This window comes from Aulonocara sp. 'chitande type north' Nkhata Bay, linkage group LG20 (genome assembly GCF_057382095.1).
Source record: "Aulonocara sp. 'chitande type north' Nkhata Bay isolate Kocher_YH1m ecotype deep benthic linkage group LG20, A_spYH_male_GT1.1, whole genome shotgun sequence".
NCBI lineage: Eukaryota > Metazoa > Chordata > Actinopteri > Cichliformes > Cichlidae > Aulonocara > Aulonocara sp. 'chitande type north' Nkhata Bay.
This window is the reverse complement of record NC_141363.1, coordinates 9,485,082-9,503,569: the sequence shown is the minus strand read 5'-3', so window position 1 is coordinate 9,503,569 and position 18,488 is coordinate 9,485,082. Positions and strand designations below refer to the sequence as shown.

Genomic DNA, 18,488 nt, shown 5'->3' with positions numbered 1-18,488 from the left:
TAAGCATGTCAGTAAGATCTGTTTTTTTTCCAACAATTTTTCTACACTCACAAGCCACTTCATTAGGTACACCTCTTCAATTCAGTTTTGTTTATAAAAAAAGAGCCCAGTTTATGTCATACAATGATCAGACTTCCTGATAGTGTTGAGAGGAATGCAACAGTAACTCAAACAAGCACTTACAACCAAGGGATGTAGAAAAGCTCTGAAGGCATAATGAGAACATTAAAGCAGATGGGCTGCAGCAGCAAATGACCTCACGTCTGACAGCTAAGAACAAGAAACTGAGGCTACAGTGTGCATGGGATCCCCCAAAAAGTGGACAATGGAAAATAGGAAAAACATGCTCTCCAGTTCTGCTGCAACATTTGGATAAGTAGGATCACAATTTGGCATTAACAAAATAAAATGGATTAAAATGTATCAATGACCCTTGTATCAATGATTTGGCTTGTTAGTGGTGGTGTAATGGTATGGAGGATTTTCCCCCTTAGTACTCAGAAGGGGTTCAAATCAATACCAGCAAGATGTAACTAATGAAGTGGCCAGTGAGTGTATGTATATGTATGCATGCTTCTGGACATTTATGGCCAGTGTGGTCAGATGAGATAGCGCTTGATAACTTTGAGGCAAAGCCGGTGTTGTGCCATTTAGAAAAATACACAATAACAACAATATAGTGTCATTTATGTGCTAAACTCAAGATACTGTGAGGGGTTCAAAGTTTCACGTTACCCTTTCTGCTTCTGTAAATTCTTAAAATATTTGTTTTGAAAATCTTTTAATTAGATTTTTAAAATTTTTCAATTTGAATTCTTACTCCTAGAATTGCAATAAACAAGTACAATTCTTATATCAGGTCCAGTCATTCAAGTAAACCAGGAGTGCAGTTCATTAAAAACAAACCACTAAAATTAAATGGACATTACCTATAGACATTAGTTTCCTGGTGTAGAATTGACAAAAGCTGCAGCAGTGAGCATTTATAAGACATCTTATAAATCTTGATGCAGGCAAGATGCAATGCAGGCATCTTGATGTCTTTGACACTGGTGCCTGCATTGCATGATCTGACCTTAACTTGGTTTAATTTGCCTAAACTTAAACAAACTGAGATGGAAAGATCCACTTGATATGAAACTACTTCTGTCTCACTTGACTACCGGCAACTGAGTTTGTGTCAGTGAAACACTGCAGAAGTCAAAATGTGTATAGAAAAAAAGAAAAAAAAATGTACACACGACAAGAGAACAGCTCCTTTAAAATTCAACAAACATTTATTTGTGAAGTCTGTGACAAACAGGAGGCAGTTTTAATGTCATGTTTTACAAGCTACACTGGTTGGATAAAACAAAACAAAATCACCAACCCCTTTAAAAATCAACTTGGATCAAATTTTCTCATCTTCCTATTAATGTTGGCTGCCACATTTTATTCTCCATCAGCTTGAAAACGCTTCTATGTACAGAAGAAATGCTCAAGTGTGGCCTATAAAGGGAGAGAGCTACATACGTCCACAGTGACCTGGCTCAGATCAGCTGTTGATATTCAGCTTTTCTCAAAAAAAAGAAAGAAAAAGAAGTAAGGACAAGGACAGAGTACAGACCTTTCTTTTCAAGTTGCAATACAAGGGACATGTTTTCTTACTGTGTACTCATTTTATTTTGCTTTCATAGCATTCCCCTTTTATTTAAGAATCAAGCAGTATTAAAAAAAGACAAGAGTATAGGCTATATAAAGCGAATATACAGGCAGTTTCTAGGTAATAGTTTAGCCAACATTATGAACAGCTTAATATTCACGTATAGATTCCCAGCATGTAATGATCATAAAACAGATGGTACAGATTAAATGGAAACAGATTAAAAAAGCTGGGGAAAAAACAAAAACGTTGCTTCGACAGGCTTACAGACACACAGGAAACAATAAGACTTGCAGTTTGCATCATGCAACCTGTAAGAAGTCATCTGTCAATGGCTGGTGATGTGTGACCTGCAAATCTGTTCTGTAGTGGCTGAAATGCCTCATGCTTATAACCTGAGGGGGTGGAGCATAAGGAACACCTGATTGGCAGGTGAGAAGGCTGGAGAGGCAGAAACAACTGACTGAGGAGGTCAGAGTCAGAGAAACTGGAGACGTTTCATTTTATCATGGGACGGTTGACCTCAAAATGAAATTCACATCTGGCCAGTGGAACCAGAGGAAATAGTTCCAAGTAGTCCCTGCAGGAAGTTATTTATTTATTTGAGTATCCCACAAATGATTAATGAAAAGAGACATTTATGCATTTATGACAAGTTTTTCCAATCATAATTTGTCTCTTTAAGCACCACAAGAGAAGAAAATTTATTTTTATCATATTTAACATAAGGCAGAAGACATTTCTCCAAATCTTACAATAAGTTACAATGAAATAATCTAGGCAGGCCAGAGGTAAAAAATATTCATTTCATTTTGCGGTGAACAGTTCTGCTCATAGAAAACCAGTTGGTAGTAAATGTCATCTAATATTCATGTCCAGCTCTGACATCCTGCATCTTGTATTTGTTCTAATAAAAATCAAATACAATAGCAAAAATATGAAAATACAATAAGTTATTATCATGGTTTAAATGAACACAAACCAATTAATTTGTTTGCATTTTTGTGAAAAACATAAAACTCCAGTAGTCCCTGTTGTTTGGCGAATGCAGCAACGTGGCAGTTATATGCACGTGCTTTGAAGATGTGCCAGGACGTCATGCTGTCCGTCAAAAAAAACATTGAACTAAAATGTAAATTGGTCCACATTGTCATTCAGCTGTAGGTCTGCACACAAAAACCCCTCCTAAGGCTGCGTGTCATTTAGAAACTGCCGGACATGAATGCACAAGATGATAAATTAAGACGATTAAGTCCAGGTGTAACTATGTGTGGCGTCATCATACAGAACGTACTTAGGTGGAGCCAGACATTTGCAGAAAAATAAGCCTTAATTGAACCGAGACATCTTTGTAGAGGAAAGGCACTAAAGTTACCTTCTTGTGGACAGTGAGCGTATAAGACAATGAGACTATAAGGCTAAAATGTCCAATGATGATCAATATGTTGAAGAAACCCGAATCAAAGTGTTTAATGACACGTGTCAGAGGTAGAACAGATCCCGGTAAACTTTCCATCTAGAAATTTTGTTTCATGTGTGTCATCAGGAGTTTCAAAATAAAAGCTTTAGCGTTATTTCAGTAAAGAACAAAGTCTTCCGGCCTGCTTATGGCATCCATGGCACTTTCACCTTTTTACGTGCTTGAATCTGAAACTCAGTGGAAAAGGTTTCGAGAACCGATCCAAGACCGTGATTGATTTTATAGTTGTGGAGTATGTCTAAAAAAAAAAGATATAGTGGCAAAGTCTCATATTAGTGCAGGATAATAGTTCCTTTGTGGTTTGAGCCTATTCATTCTAGTGTTTAGTGGGGCAGACTGTGGGATGACTTAAGCACTGGTTTGTGGCCGTTTCAGACATGCCACGGAGATTAATTTCCGACATAGTCTGCTCCTGTTAGATTCTCCACAGTGTAAGAGCTTCTGCCTTTTTAATGGATACACAGACCTCTCGTATGAGGAGCTCACTGAATGGAAAAGAAGCGCAGCAGTTTTATCAATGCTCATCATTACTAATATGTCTACACAGTCATCAGTGTAGTTAGCGGGTACAATAGCTAGTCACTTGACTGCTAACTTAGTCACAAATGTGTCAAAGCCAGTTTTAAGCATATTTAACCTCATGACTGGAAAAAAATGTAATACAGGACTTCTATAGATAGTTGCACGAACCTCACTTTCTTGCCATTCGGAGCCTGTGGTATCTATTTAATATGTCACAAGTCTTTCCAGTATTTATTTATCATTCTTGGTCATGTTTCTGATCAACAGCACCAGTATCTTTCCTTTTTAGGTCTTGCTCCCTTTCTTTTGCTTTTCTCTTATTAAGAATATGTTTTAGGATTCAGTTCATTTCCTGTATGTGCTTCATAGACGTAAAATGACAGCATGAGGGAGAGTAGGTCTACAGCAGTTCAGTTATTCTTTTATAATGAAGAGTCAGCAGTTGGCCAGACGTTTATGCTAAAAATTGCTGTTGGCACACATTTCCACTATCAGTGCATCCTTCCTGCAAAGCCTTAAATTACGGAAATGTCACGGAATGTCGAAAAGGCTTGACTTTTCAGTCCACTTGGATGCACGGGGTTATTCATTTTCGGTGGTTTATCCAATCAGACTGCTTGGGTAGGACTGCATGTTGTGTAATGCTGTGGTTAAAAAGGAAAAAAAAAATCAGTCTAGCCTTGTGGTAATTGGGTCCGTAGCTTTTGAAGCAGCGCCTGCTTTCATGCAGTTGGGTTTGTACCAGTTGTGAGGGTTGGAGAGGAGACAGCAACATTTAGACTGTGGGTTTTCTTCGGTGTGTTATTTAAATACACGCACTGTTTGTGTAATGCCCTATTTTAAACTGCTGAGTCATTAGAAGCCGAGAAACGCTGGTCTACTGCTCAAACACGAAGTGAAAGAGACGCGTTAGAATAGATGGATAGAAAACTGAGTGGACTGCCTTGTCAAAGGGCAGCAAGTCCAGAGCAGACTTTAAACTGAGTAGCACCATGACAGAAAGACTAGAAACCGGCAAAATTTCAGTAAAACGTCCATAAAAATAAACATAACTAAACAAAAATAATTTACTCTCCATACAGTGCAGATAACCCTTGATATAAAAGTTCTGCTCTTACATCTGTTTAAGTACTTTATGCATTGTAATTACATGCATAAAAACAACCCTATTCATTTAAAAAAGGCCTGCTGGGTTTGCAGTTTTCTTTAACAGAGTCCAGTTTTGGTGTGAGCTGACTATTAATAAGTGATCTGACAGGCACTTTGAATATCTGTTTATTGATTGAAAAAAGAAAGACATGGCAAAAAATAAAAACAGAGATAAAAGCCAAAAAAACAAAATGTTATTCAAAACCCTGCCAAATATGTTTATGATTAAATTACATTATTTTCTAATGTTCAATCCACTAAAAAGTATCACTCCTTAATATTTCTGTTGCGAATGAAGGATGCGAATATATCCTTCAGAAATATATTTTATATTGTTGTAACTGTCAGATAGGGGGGAAAAGGTGATATATGTATAAATTAATAATATATCTTTAAATTTAAAAAATCTAATACTAAATAAATAAAACAAATCTTTGAAATTATTTCATGATGAGTAAAAAATGTCAGTGCTGCTGAGAGTTTGTTGTTTACAAAACTGCATTTATGCTACATTTTTAAAAAACGTGTATGGGTTTCTACACTGCGTCACCAGTGCAGCCTTACAATGCAATGCAGGCGTGTGTCAGAGAGCAAAGGAGGTTAAGGGTGCTTTAAAACATCTGCCCTTCACCAGAAAGGGATTTATGAACTAATAAACCAGAAAACATGACAGCCACACACATCTAGCATGACCTCAAATAAAAAAACGGAATGCAGAAAAGACAGTGAGCAGTTTGAGCTCAGCTACACTGTTTCACTGATTCTTTAGTCTGTTGTTGAAGCTGCTTCAATATCACGTTTTTAAAGATTTATCGAAAGGTTCCTTCCAAAACCCAGCAGTTAGTATATGGATGGATTGGATTTGCTTTGCTAGGAAAATGGAATGCATTTAATGTGATGGTTTTGCCTCCGTCTGTGGCCTATTAGCTCTGAATATAGGTGTAAAAAGGTCAATTGTAATTGGTGCATTTCTATCTGATGCCATGCTCTTAGACTTTGGAATGTAACCAACTGAAATGTGTTGGGAAAGTGTGCTGTGGGACTGGACACCATGTCTTCATCACACCATCACTGAAAGGTTAAAGGAGGAATCTTGACATCAGCGAAGGTAGATCTCGATAATAACAAACAGGCACTTTTTTTGCCTGTGGAAAAAGAGTCAAACCAAATGATAATTTCCCAACTGGACTGTGGAGAATAACCTACGCTAATCTATGAGGTTTAAATTATGGCTACAATGCCAGAAAATCTCTTCGTATTTGTGGCCAAAGTTCTTTTGGAAACCAAGCCTAAGAGTATTTTTGTTGCTTAGGTTTGCTAAGAAACAAAAAATAGTAGGAGGTCGTCTCTGAGATCACTTATAGCAAGAAGTTTCTAGCAATAAGTGCAGTCATGCTGAGATATGCAGCCTAACAGTCTTTAAGTTCTTCCTTTAGGAAGGAAACGCTGTAAACGAGTCCTCGACTTAAAACAGATGCAGAATTTTTTTAGATCCATGTTGGAGACACTTGGTGGAATGTTACCGTGCTAATCAATCTAAGCGGGATAATTTCATGTGTTTATGACAAGGTTCGGTGAGTAACTGTCTCTGCAGGTACCATCTCTGGAGAAATCACAGCTCTTAACCAGATTGCATCTCGGAGACTGATGGTTTCAGAGTTATGCAGAATATCTCTGTGAAGAATATCTTGTCTATGGTTGTATGTCTCCTACAGAAACATCCGCACTTTCATTCCATATTTTCTTAACCTTGATTGTTTTTATATCTTAATGGCTGGCTGCTTGCTCAACAGCAAGGTGGCAGGTTGATGTCATCAAGTTGGATCTTCCATTCTGTTGTAGTACCTGTCATTGTGCAAATCTGATGGGGTGTTTAGTAGCTCCAGTCCTGACATCTTTGTTTTATTTTGTAGCGTCTCTTTAGGTCATTGTTAGTTCTGTTATGTATGAAAGCATGTGTCTTTTCTGCTCTGCTGGTAGCTTGTATTGTTTAGATCTGATTAGGAGTTTTAGTCCCCCTGTCCTTGGCATTAGAATGGTACAGTCCAAGACAACTGATGCATTGCTCGGTGTGTTTGTGTGATTTCTTTTATGCGCATGTGGCAGTAGGTTTTTTTCAGCAGTCTATGCAGTGTGCTATCAGTGTGTGTGTTACGTTTGGCAGTGTGCCTACATGGCAGGTTTTAGGGATGTGTGATGTGACAACAGTGAGTGTTTTCATGGCAGTAGCGTCTGTGAAGAATCGTTGTTTGCTTTCTGTACGTATGCGTGCGGCAGTAGTGTTGTCACTCGTTGTTGGTGTCTGCCTTCTCCTCTGTTGTAGGCAAAGACTCTTGTGGACGGTGCTTGCAGTGACGAGTGGATGCTCTTGATGGTCTGGCAAAGCAGGCAGACTGGGCAGCGCAGTCGCAGGGTGCATCCTGGGAAATGGAAAGATTGGAAATGGAAGTGTTATTTCTCCAAACATGGCGGTATGAATGTTTTTCCTGTTGCATGCTGTGTACAGTTTTTAATTAAGCTAAAGTGTTAAAACTGTACCGAGGCCAATTTAGCCTTGTGTCGATTGCATGTTTCCGAAAAAAATATTGGGGTTTGGAAATTAAACGAAGAAGAAAAAAACAGCATTGAAACTTTGAGCTTTTATTATTGGTCTAAAACAAGCAACACCAAGGTATCCTACATGAACCTCACCTCTGTCCCTGATCCAGTAGCAACGGCGTTGCTCACGGTTTCCTTGCCTCCTCCCATGATGCTGATCATCTCCTCCCCAGCTGTCTGTCTCATAAACCTCTTATTAACGATTCTGGTCACGCTGTCGTTGCCTCCACCCAACCCAGCCAGCGTGCCAAGTCCCCCAACAGCCATTGACACGCACTCTGGCTTGGGCTCATCAACGCTGCTGAAGACACCCAAACTTCCAAGGTTGCCGAGAGATTCTCTTTGGGCGCTTTCCCCAGACAGGGGGGCTCCTCCAGGGCTACGGCTGCTGCAGACATTCCTGAAGAATTCCTGGACCACGCCACCGTACCGCTGAGAACTGGGGTCTGATCCACACACCGCCACCCCCGAGGGTTTTCCTGCGGCAGGAAGGTGCCGAGCTGGGCTAGCAGTCTGGCTTGGTCCTGACGCAAAGTGAGATCAACAATGGGTATGGCACTAAACAGGATCAGCTGATAGCTAGAAGCGTGCTTGATACTAAAAACATTTTCAAGATGTGATGAGCAGGAATTATTACTCACAACAAAAGTTTGTGCACTCCTTTTCCTTTCTAGTAATACATTTATACAAACGTTAACATCTCTTCCTAGACATAGAAGGTTCATGTTTCACACTTGAGGTTTTCCTTCCTTGCATATTGTTACTGGTACAGGTGACTATTGTCTATCTTGCCTCTTTCCTGCAGTGGATGTTTGCTGAGTTACTTTTTAACAAGCTACAGTATGCTCATGTGCTCACTTTAGATAAGAAGGAGACCTACAAGGGAAGCAGCTCGGTTTGGGACTTTCCGTACAGCGGAAATGTTAGCTGGGAAAGTTCTGAGAAGAAGCTGCTCTTTAAAACGTTTGCTGTTAGCAAATACACGCCTTCTCTGAATAACTAGGCTTTGAGGGAGTTAAGTTCTAACTTAACAGATGTTTTTATGGACTGAGTGTTACGTACTTATGATTCAAAATATCAGTCTTTCAAAATATATGGCTCCCCTCCTTGAGCGAGAAGCTTCTTCCTGTTAAAAGGGAGTTTTTCTTTGCCACTGTTGCCAAGTATTTGCTTAATGGCAACTGGAGCATTTCTCTCTATTGTTATATTGTAAAGTGTTTCTGTGTAAATTTCCCTGAGATAATGTATGATGTAACAAGTGACGAGGAAAAAAAAGGCAAAAAATAAAAAAAAGGTAAAAAAATTTAAAACTGCACTCATGTTAGCAGAGTTTACTCTTACTATTTCTCATTTGTGCTTTTTCTACTGTGAAAGAATTAAAATATCTTTTGATGCAGCTTAGCAACCAGCTGGTTCTCTGACATCTCAATCTGTTCACAAAACTGTATTAATTTGGTTTTACAGTAAAACTAAAAGTTAACAAGACTACATAACCCTGTGTCATTTTTTTTAAAAGTGACTGTTTTTATTGGCACTTAATACTTCTGACCATCACAGAGTTGATGTACAGTATGTGTAGGTTTGTTAAGCGCTTACCTACGTCACCCCTCCACAGGGACTCTGTGCTCCCAGTGTGTTCCACAACACTGAATAGGCTGGAGAGGCCATCAGTGAGGCCGCTCAAGACGGGGCTGTCTCGGGTGGTGGTGGAGCGAGCCCAGGCTGAGCCTCCACCACCACCAATGGGTCTCTGCTGGAGGCTCCATAGGCTGCGGTCTCTGGAGGAGGAAGCCTCATTCAGTCTGGAGGTAGAGCCTAAAAACAAGGCAACAATGTTAGTCATCTCAAAACTTGAAAAGTATACATAAATAATCATCATCATCAGATCCTGGATACAAGCGGCGGAAATGGGCTTCCTCCGAAGGGTGGCTGGCGTCTCCCTTAGAGATAGGGTGAGAAGTTCGGCCATTCGGGAGGGGCTCAGAGTAGAGCCGCTGCTCCTTCACATCCAAAGGAGCCAGTTGAGGTGGTTCGGGCCTCCTGGGCGCCTCTTGGGTGAGGTGTTCCGGGCATGTCCCACTGGGAGGAGGACCCAGTGCAGACCCAAGACACGCTGTAGAGATTATATCTCTCGGCAGGCCTGGGAACGCCTTGGTGTTCCCCTGGACAAGCTGGAGGAGGTGGCTAGGTAGAGGGAGGTCTGGGCTGCTGCCCCTGCGACCCGGATAAGAAGATGGATGGATGGACATTAATAATCATAAAACAAATTTACCAGAAGACACTCTGCGTTGTAGTTTTGGTGATCCGTATTTGGGCGAGCAGCACGGCCTCTCGATGCGGCTGTGAACTTTATCGAGTGATGTGGATATCTGCCGAGTTCTTGCGGATGCCAAAGAGGAAGTGGCTCCTGAAGAGGGACGAGGAGACCAGACTTTGGAATGTAACCCGGTGCCTCTGCTGCTGGGAAGGTTCTCAGTTTGAAGACCAATGCTGACGTATTGGGTTGCAGTCTGTGTGGACCTGGTGGACACAGCGACTGCCTGTGTGGAGAAAATAAATATTTATTGATAACAAGCAAAAAAGTGAACCCCTATTGGAATCAAAAAACAAACTTGTTTTCCTTTTAATAACTAACTGAGAACCTTAATAAAAAGCATTACCTGACTCCCAGGTTCCTTGCCAGATTTTCTCTCCAAAGATGAAGAGCGAATGGCCTGTCGAACACAGTTGGTCATTTCCTTCATGTCGTCACTTAAATTGGCTGAAATCTCTCCGATCTCCAGGGTGTGATAAGGAGAAGAGGGCGACATCCCATCAACCACATTGTTAGCCGAGCCGCTAACAGTGTTACTGATGACGCTGGGCATCGATCTGGCAATACAGCTGCTTCTGCTCTCCAACAGCTCCCTGTGCTGGTTGGACAGGGAGCTCAGCCACTGCTCATAGGAGGACGAAAAGGAGGATGCAGGTTGACGCTGAATGTCCAGGGTTTCCACTGCAGCTACGCCGGCATCTGAGCCATTCACCTCCAGCAAGAAGCTCCCGTTCTGAGTGTGCTCTGGCTCTTCGGCCTCCTGGTTCCTTCTCCAGTGATCAGTGCGTCTCACGGTGGGAGGGCTGTAGTAGATCCGGATGCCAGTGCGGTCTGGAGCAGTGTAGCTCCTCTGCACAGGCTCCAAGTCCAGCTGTGATCCTACTCGACTGCAGGAGCCGCTGGGACCATCCCATGTTTTACAGGTGTCAATGATCTTAGGGGTCTGAAACAAGAGACAAAAGAATAATAAGACAACTTTCTACTTACTTGGCTAAAACATTACAATATATACAGCTAATTATTAGGTAAATATAGTAAATAATATACTATAAGCTGCATGGATCCGTAGCTCTGTATAAGTAAGCTGTTAACCTCATTGGTTAGGCAGGTCCAATTTTTTCTGGTGTTGTCGCCCAGATCAGAGGGAATGAAAAGAGGCGGGGCAGCAAGCTGTATTTTCTCCCCCTGATTGGCTGTTCCGTTGACCTCCGAGCACTCCAGCTCTAACGTGGACTTGATCCTTTTCACCAATGAGCTGATGAGAAAAGAGAACTTATGCTTAGCTATCAAGACAACACACTGATATAATTTTTTTAAAATTACTAGAGTAATGGGCTAAAATTGATGATCTAGCTGAAATTGATCTATTATTGTTACCTTGGTGACCCCGTTCCGTTAGCAACGACTGAGTCCGGAGACGATTCACCGCTCGGTGGCTTTGACTTTAAGAAGAAAAGAGATCCAGGCTGTCAGTGAAAAGGAACTCGCTGGATCTGCTTTTTTAAGAGCTTATTAGCATTTAAATAACCTGCATCATCTACACAAATTATTCCTGTAACATTCTTTATTTATAGTTTTTTTTCACACCCCAAAAGACATCAATAGGTTATTCTGACAGGAGAAAGCGGAGACCTTGTCTGGTATAATATGTCTGTGGCAAAGTGTATCCAAACACACATACACACACACAGAAGGTAATGCTGAGTCAGTGTGTTTTACACTTGAGGAGTGATCTCACACTCAGGAGCTAATACACCATGGGTAAGATAAAAATGAGAGACAGTGGGAGGAAGGAAAAAAGGACTTCTGCAGGTGATGTGTTGTACAGATGTACCGGTGGATTTTCACTTTCAGCTGCAAGGCAGGGAAAACAAAATATATTTCTAAATATATAGAATATGTGATTCTAAGAGGACTTAATTATCATGTAATGTTAAAAAGAATCCTAGTAATCGTTACAGAAACTGGCCTAAAGGGGGCACTGAAACCAAATGTCAGAAATCTGTGAAAGCTCTGACACTGTAACACAAGCATGTGAGGTCTGCGTTTGACAGAGTGCGACACAGACACACAAATGTGCACACACACTGAGGAGATTTAGACAAAGGCAGGGAGCAGAGTGAATAAAACAAAAAGACAAGTTGTGTCCTTTCCAAAATGCCATGTTTCAAATAAAATAGGATCACTCGCTGTAGAGGAGGAATTAATACCAGGATGTTAGAAAGCAAAGAGAGCAAGAAAGAGTGCACACACCAGTTTAAACATCTAAAAAACAAAAAAGCAAAACAAAAAAAACTAAACACAGATGACAGGCTCCTGTCTGTGTGTCTGGATTTTAATTTCTGCCTGTGTGTTTGAAGAAAAGACCTTTAATGACCACTGATGCAATCCCTCATCATCCTTTCCCAGACATGCTGCAGGAGCTTGGCAGTCACTGCGCTGGTGTATAATCAGCAGATATGACTGACTATGTTTTCCCGGTGAGCTCAGCTCAACCACAGCAAGGCAGTCACACAAGTGAGGGTTCTCCTTACTCACATCATGACATTACCAGCTGTGTGGTTAAAGTCGGAATCAACCAAACTTGTCTGAGATAAAAATAACAACCCCAAAGATGGCAAATGTAGTCATCTAAACTTTAAGCCTCGGTGGTAAACGTGACCTGCTCAGCATAAATGAGCCGACTTAGTTTCCGAAAGGCATCTTTTTAAAACATTGAGACCAAAAATAGAGCTGACAAGACATTTAAGCTGCTGCAAAGCTTGCAAGAAAAACTGAAGTTCTTTGAGAAGTCGGAATAACAAATAACCAATAATCAATACTTCATCAGTGTACTCCTTATCTCTGACACGCACCTTCATCCTTTTAGATTTTATCATCACAAGATAAGCTTTGACATTTTTCTTCCTAACACAAGCCCACCCATCATACCTTCCCCTGCTGCGCAGTTGCCTCTCTCAGTCGCTGCTCCCACTGAGCTCTCTCCTGGCTGAATCTCTCCAGCAGCTCCAGCTTCTCTCTGCCCCAGTTCCTCTCACCGATCTGGAGCTGATTGGGCCGCAGGTAGGTTAAAAGAGAAAGGCGAGAGGAGGTGGATGAGGAAACAAACTGGATGTGATGTTGAAATTATGTGAAAGTCTCCTTCTATTATTATTATCTTGCCTTTAAAGCACTTTGAGTGCTCGGACAGAGAAGAAAAGTGCTATATAAGAACCAGTCCATTTACCATTACCATTTGCCTTTTACTTTGCAACCTAACTTGGTCACCGACTTTGCATACGAAAGTAGCTGTATAGATTATATTTAACATGCACACACTCACAGCAGCTGTGCTGTGCATTTGTGTATTACTGTGCAGATAAAGCAATAAAGCAACTAAGTAAATTTCAGAGGAAATAACAAATAACACTGATCCGTACACCAGTTAGAAAGAAAACAAAAGGAATATTAAATGGAAAATTAAATGATGTAATAACACTACTAATAATTATCCATATTTATTCATCTAAATAAGAACGTTTGCATTTCGTAGGGCTGCATCTCTCAATCTCCCTGCAAGGAAGAGATACAAGTGAAAGGAGTGGTTGAGCCAAAGCAATCAGGGACTGAATCAGAGCCAATGATGAAGTCTGTCAGGAGGCTAATCATAGTCATATAGCTGAGGTTACATCCAATATTTTTCTTGTAGTCCTTTATTTAAAATTAACCATCACTCAACAATTTTCTCAGGCATTACCTGTTTAGTTAGGTCCATCACTGCTGCGTAGGATTCAGCCAGCAGATGCTGATGTTCTTCGCGTTCCCTCTTCAGTGCCACCTTTAGGTCTGGAGGGTCCAGTGCGTCAGTGGAGGACATGGCTGTTGCTGATTTGCTGGCTTTGGTCTCGAGCTGGAAAGTCAGAGGGAGACATAGTAAGCACCAAAATATACTGATTTTCCTCAAAGTTCAGGGAAATAATAAAATGGCAATGGTGACTACTCCTTTTCTCAGTAACAATACACTCCAGATCCGTTCAACACTCCATCCCGACTACGCTGGGATTTTCTGATAGCTTGCCTTCTTCCCATAGTGCATCATGGTGCCAGATGTTCACCAGGCAAGCATGGCAAAGCAGCTATCTGATGTAAAAGAAAATTTGCTTGATCAGACCAGATCACCTTATTCCATTGTGCCGTGGTCCGGTTCCACCCATTGTTGGTGCTTTCGGCAGTAAAAAGAGGTCAGTATGGGCACCTTGACTGGCCTGTGGTCATGCAGACCCATAAACAACTAACTGTGATGCACTGTGTATTTTGACAGCTTTCTATCAAAACCTCTTTTTTGGTGATTTGAGCTACAGTGGCTCATCTGTTAGATGGGACCACATGGGCCAGCCTTTGCTCCCCACATGCATCTGTGAGCTCTGGGCACCCATGAGCCTGTCAGTGATTCACCAAGAAGAAGCTGTTTCTAGTAAGCTGGAAACACTGAAAATGACGATAGTCTGCTGCTTCCCCGAGTTCAAACTTTGTAACACACACAGTTAATGGTCTTTGTCAAGATTCAAACTGTGACTCATTTTGACCACACTGAGATTTGCAATTGGGAAGTTCCAGCGTGTCTCCATGTTTCATCCACCTCTATTTCCCCGTTGCCATCGCTTCTGTCAGAATTCCTCCCTGCTATTCATTCTCTCCTCCTCTCTAAAGCTTTCTCACCCCACTCCCCGTCTGCCTCACCTCTTCTCCCTCTCTCCACAGCTTTCTCACCCTCTATTTTGAGCTCTACCACCCCTTTTTTCACTCTCCATAAATCTGGCCTTCTGTCACGGAGCCTGTAGGTGGGATAGCGTGAAATTTTTATGAGCAGTCCTGCTTCTTCTTTTTCTCTGTCTGAGCCTCATAGCTCACCACACTGCCGGTCCCATCAGTTTGACATACAGGCGCACACACAAAACGCACCCACCCACACATCTCCGGACCTATCAATCCTCCTTCGATTCATCCGTTTATGGTGCTAATGGAACTGTCAGGCCATCGCACATGCTAAGCCCAACTCCATGTCTCCAACGCAAAGTAGTATTTCTTGTTAATGATGAAGACGGCTTAACGAGCCCCACGTCTTAACGAGGTTTACTACTGAGGCGGTGAGGGGGAGGCTATTTCACAGGATGACTGGCATTTACTGGTGCATCAGAGCCATCTGGTTCATGACTCGTTACCCACAAGTTAGCAAATTCAATTTATTCAGCTAAAACTTTAATAATGAAACAGCAGAGTTGGTTTAATAATCAGAGAATGAGAGAGCTGCTCTCGGCCACTCCTTTATTCACAAGGGATCCGCACAGCCGGTAGCTCTGCATGTTTGATTTAGAAGATTTCATTTATTTATTTTTTAGACCAGATGCAGCCCCAGAGGGATCAGTGCCTCCTCCCAGGATCAAACCACATATGTTCTGCTTGGTAGGCAAATGTGTAAATCACTACATCGTGGTTTATTAACCAGAATCCCCCAAAATACTTCAGATCATGTGTAAAGAATCGTTTTGGGTATAAGATTGTTTACCTTCACATTTCACACATTCATCATGCGGCTTTTGAGCAGTTTTATTCAATTTTTTTTTCCCACTTAATATTCAGTCTGAACATGTGTAACTGCTCATAGAAGCAAATATTTTCAGAAATACAACAATGGCCTCACTGTGTACATATGTGCTATTTCCATATTTACTAAACAGCAAAGTTATCTGTTAATAATTACCTTTATCCTATACCAGCCACCAGCTGGTATAGGAGACACTAACTGATGTCTCTGTGGACTGTTTGACATCACTCATGGAAACAAAGCAAAGAAGCCTCTCCACCAAACAGCTCTTGTTGCTTGAATCAAACCAGACCTTTGTACCTATTATGCTTTTCTACCGAATTCTAAGCTCATATAAATATGGCCGTAATTACATATACTGATGTCAGATTCTGTAATAAGAATAAGTAATGCCTAAAAGCCAAAAGCTCAGGCTTCAGACTGCTCTCAGTTATATTTCAGACAGTTCTTTTCTTTTCTTGGCTCTACGTGATGTCTGTGAGCATGTGCTATTCAAACCCTCTGACTGCAAAAATAAATCTGCCTTGGGGGTGGGGCTTTAAAGTAGGAGGAGCTACACTGACTTGTTTTAGACAGATCAGCTAAGGGGATGTCTTATTTAAAAAAAACAAAAAACAGTTTGTCTTTTACTTATGAGTTGCACCTGCTTTTGAGCGGCAAGAGCGAAGGGAACTCAACAGATTTGATGAACGAGCGATCAGTGCTTCCCGCTGTGCACTCTGTCATCACGGAGATCGCAGGTGTTCATAACGTGCCCTACAGTCAGTCATTACGGATGAGTGATTAAGAAAAAAACTAAACGAGACGGCGTTGTCCTGCATGCTTTCGGGGTTCTGCATATGCTTTCTACCTCGCTGACAGTGTTTGTGTATTGACGCTGAATGGCGAAGCTATCTGTCAAAGCTGTTTGACAGATAGGACGGAGTTTGAAATTGACTTGACTCGTCCAATGAAGCAACAGCTGGAGGATTCACTACGTGTTGCCAGGAAGCCTTGGCAATGATGTGGTCGACTAGGTGCTGAATGTGCGCACACACACTCACACTCACACACATGCAAGCCAAATTGATGGCATACTTTACAGTGTGTGTTGCTGGCTGAGGAGAGATTGGTTCCAGCTGTGGCATCTCAGCCAGGGTAACACATACTTTGTTTGTAAAGGGCAGGAAGGGGAATAAGGGTGTAAATGTGTAGCACAGATGTTCGTTTGTCATTCTGAGAACATTTGTGATAAGGTGGAAAATGTTCAGATGCAATAAATGTTTCTTAAGTGTGCGCATGCTTTGGCAATGCAATAAATTGCCTCACCCGTAATGAATCACAGCCAGGTGGAGTCAATCTTTGATTAAGGCAGCAATCGTGTGTCAGTAAATTTGTTCTTGGGAAGCAACCTGCATCTACGTCACAGTGCTCTCATCTCCAGCTGCCAATCAGAGGGCTTGGACACCAGCGCAAGACCTGAATCTCTCTCATCATGACAATGATTGATGCCTCCATCGGTCTTTGTTTGGATTCTTTTGTTTCTTTACAAACGGGGACCAAATCAAGCATTATTTTAATCTCATTTCAGGTCAAATGTGGAGTTTGGTGCTTTTCTGTAGATGCCTTTGAAATCACCGTGTGCTTTTATAGGTTCTAACAGAAAACTGCACGTGTGATGGACTTTATTTCCAAACTGTATTTGTAATTTAATGACCATTTACAATTTAACTTATAACCGGGTAGCAATTACCACATGCATCGGGACATAGAAAATATGTTTTTGCAAACTTAGATCAGGACCAAAATAATAGTAATCGTCCTCTGTGGGCCAGAGCATGACAGATGTGTCCGTGTGTAAAGTGCTTTGTAGAACCTAGCTAAGGTTAAAAGTCGCTATATAAGCACGGACCATTCACCATTTAATTGCTTAACATTAAGAGGCCTCTCCGTCTCCTCTCATTTATCTCTCTTCCTTCTCTTTCCGTCTCAATTACTGGGCGGTAACACACAGCCAACGTTCTATCTCAGAGGCTGTTAATTAACAATATTACCGCCTCGACTGCTGTTATGAGATAGACGGAGAGACAATGAGAGAGGAGAAGGGGGAGGAGACATTAAAACCATTACTTACTGCCTGTAGACAAGACAGAAAGGCACAGGAGGGGGGAGGTGGGGTGGGGGATAAAAAGCTCAAATGGACAAACACAAAACATGCGACAGATGGAGAAGATGAAATTGAACCCTTAGGATGCCATTAATTTTAAAAACCACTTGTCAAAAAGACTATCGGACACTTCAAAGCAACACGTGGCCCAGCTGGTGTACAGTATGGTTATACAAAATGCTTGTGACAGAAATCACTCAGATTTAGAAGTAGTTCATTTTGACCTGGGGGCATTTCACCTACACCTAATACTTGCACTACTTTTTTCCTTGCTCAGTATTCTTTTCGCTCTACTCAACAGTCTGAGCATGAATAGCTCATGACTGTTAAACGCCAACATCTGTCTAATTTGCACTCCAAGCAGTAGAAATTAAACCAGCTGTTTACAGGACAGGAAAATTGAACCGTTACGATGCATTTTCTGTATTACTGGACCTCATTAACACGTTTTTGTTTAGCGTCCTAATGATCAGTTTGGAAACTTCTTTACAGCAGCAGCACTTCTTCCTCCTTACCTGTGTTATGAGGCTCTTTAGTTCGGTCCTCTCCACTTCCCATGATGCCTTGGCCTTTGCGAACTGTTGAGTGAGTTCCTGTGAGCCTTGTCTCTCTTGTCGCAACTCTCCGCTTAGGTCCTGCAGCGCGACCTTTAGGTCTGCCAAAGTGCTGCTCACAGCGCTCGACTGCAAGGGAAACACAAGTAATCCACGTAAGCGTGTGCGAGCATGCGTGTGCGCGTGTGCACGAGCTTCACTTGTCCGACCTTTATAGTCGGGCTGAGTGGCTGTTCGTCTGCAGGAGCTCTCTTGTCAGTCTGGTGGGTAGGGCTCGGCAGGTTCTCCTCTTCCAGTAGCAGGTAGAGATCTTTCAGGCTGTTTATCTAAAGAACCAATCACAGAACAGCAGCATCTGAGATCACATATTCCAGTATTTTAGAGGGAACCTGAAGCTAAATCTTGAAGCTTGGACATTTTAAAGAAAAAGTAGAATTACACACAGACAAGCTTCATATAAATAAATGTTTCTGCTCAAAACAACGGCAAACTGAACTAT

At 41.6% G+C, this 18,488-nt stretch overlaps 1 protein-coding gene across 2 annotated transcripts in view; it reads right to left on the bottom strand.

Annotated features, from left to right (window-relative positions):
* Window positions 1-1,258: 1,258 nt before the first annotated feature.
* The window catches only part of mtcl2 (microtubule crosslinking factor 2), an 85,710-nt gene continuing 68,480 nt past the window's right edge, over window positions 1,259-18,488 (bottom strand). For both annotated transcript variants that reach the window (XM_086278238.1, XM_086278239.1), the window contains exons 14-24: window positions 18,199-18,315; window positions 17,951-18,118; window positions 13,442-13,594; window positions 12,637-12,753; window positions 11,083-11,147; window positions 10,798-10,960; window positions 10,052-10,648; window positions 9,664-9,931; window positions 8,988-9,206; window positions 7,485-7,915; window positions 1,259-7,213 (exon numbers count right to left, since the gene is read on the bottom strand). In XM_086278238.1, the coding sequence (XP_086134364.1) occupies window positions 7,079-7,213; window positions 7,485-7,915; window positions 8,988-9,206; window positions 9,664-9,931; window positions 10,052-10,648; window positions 10,798-10,960; window positions 11,083-11,147; window positions 12,637-12,753; window positions 13,442-13,594; window positions 17,951-18,118; window positions 18,199-18,315 (2,433 nt within the window). In that variant the 3' untranslated portion in view covers window positions 1,259-7,078. The remainder of the gene's footprint in view (window positions 7,214-7,484; window positions 7,916-8,987; window positions 9,207-9,663; window positions 9,932-10,051; window positions 10,649-10,797; window positions 10,961-11,082; window positions 11,148-12,636; window positions 12,754-13,441; window positions 13,595-17,950; window positions 18,119-18,198; window positions 18,316-18,488) is intronic.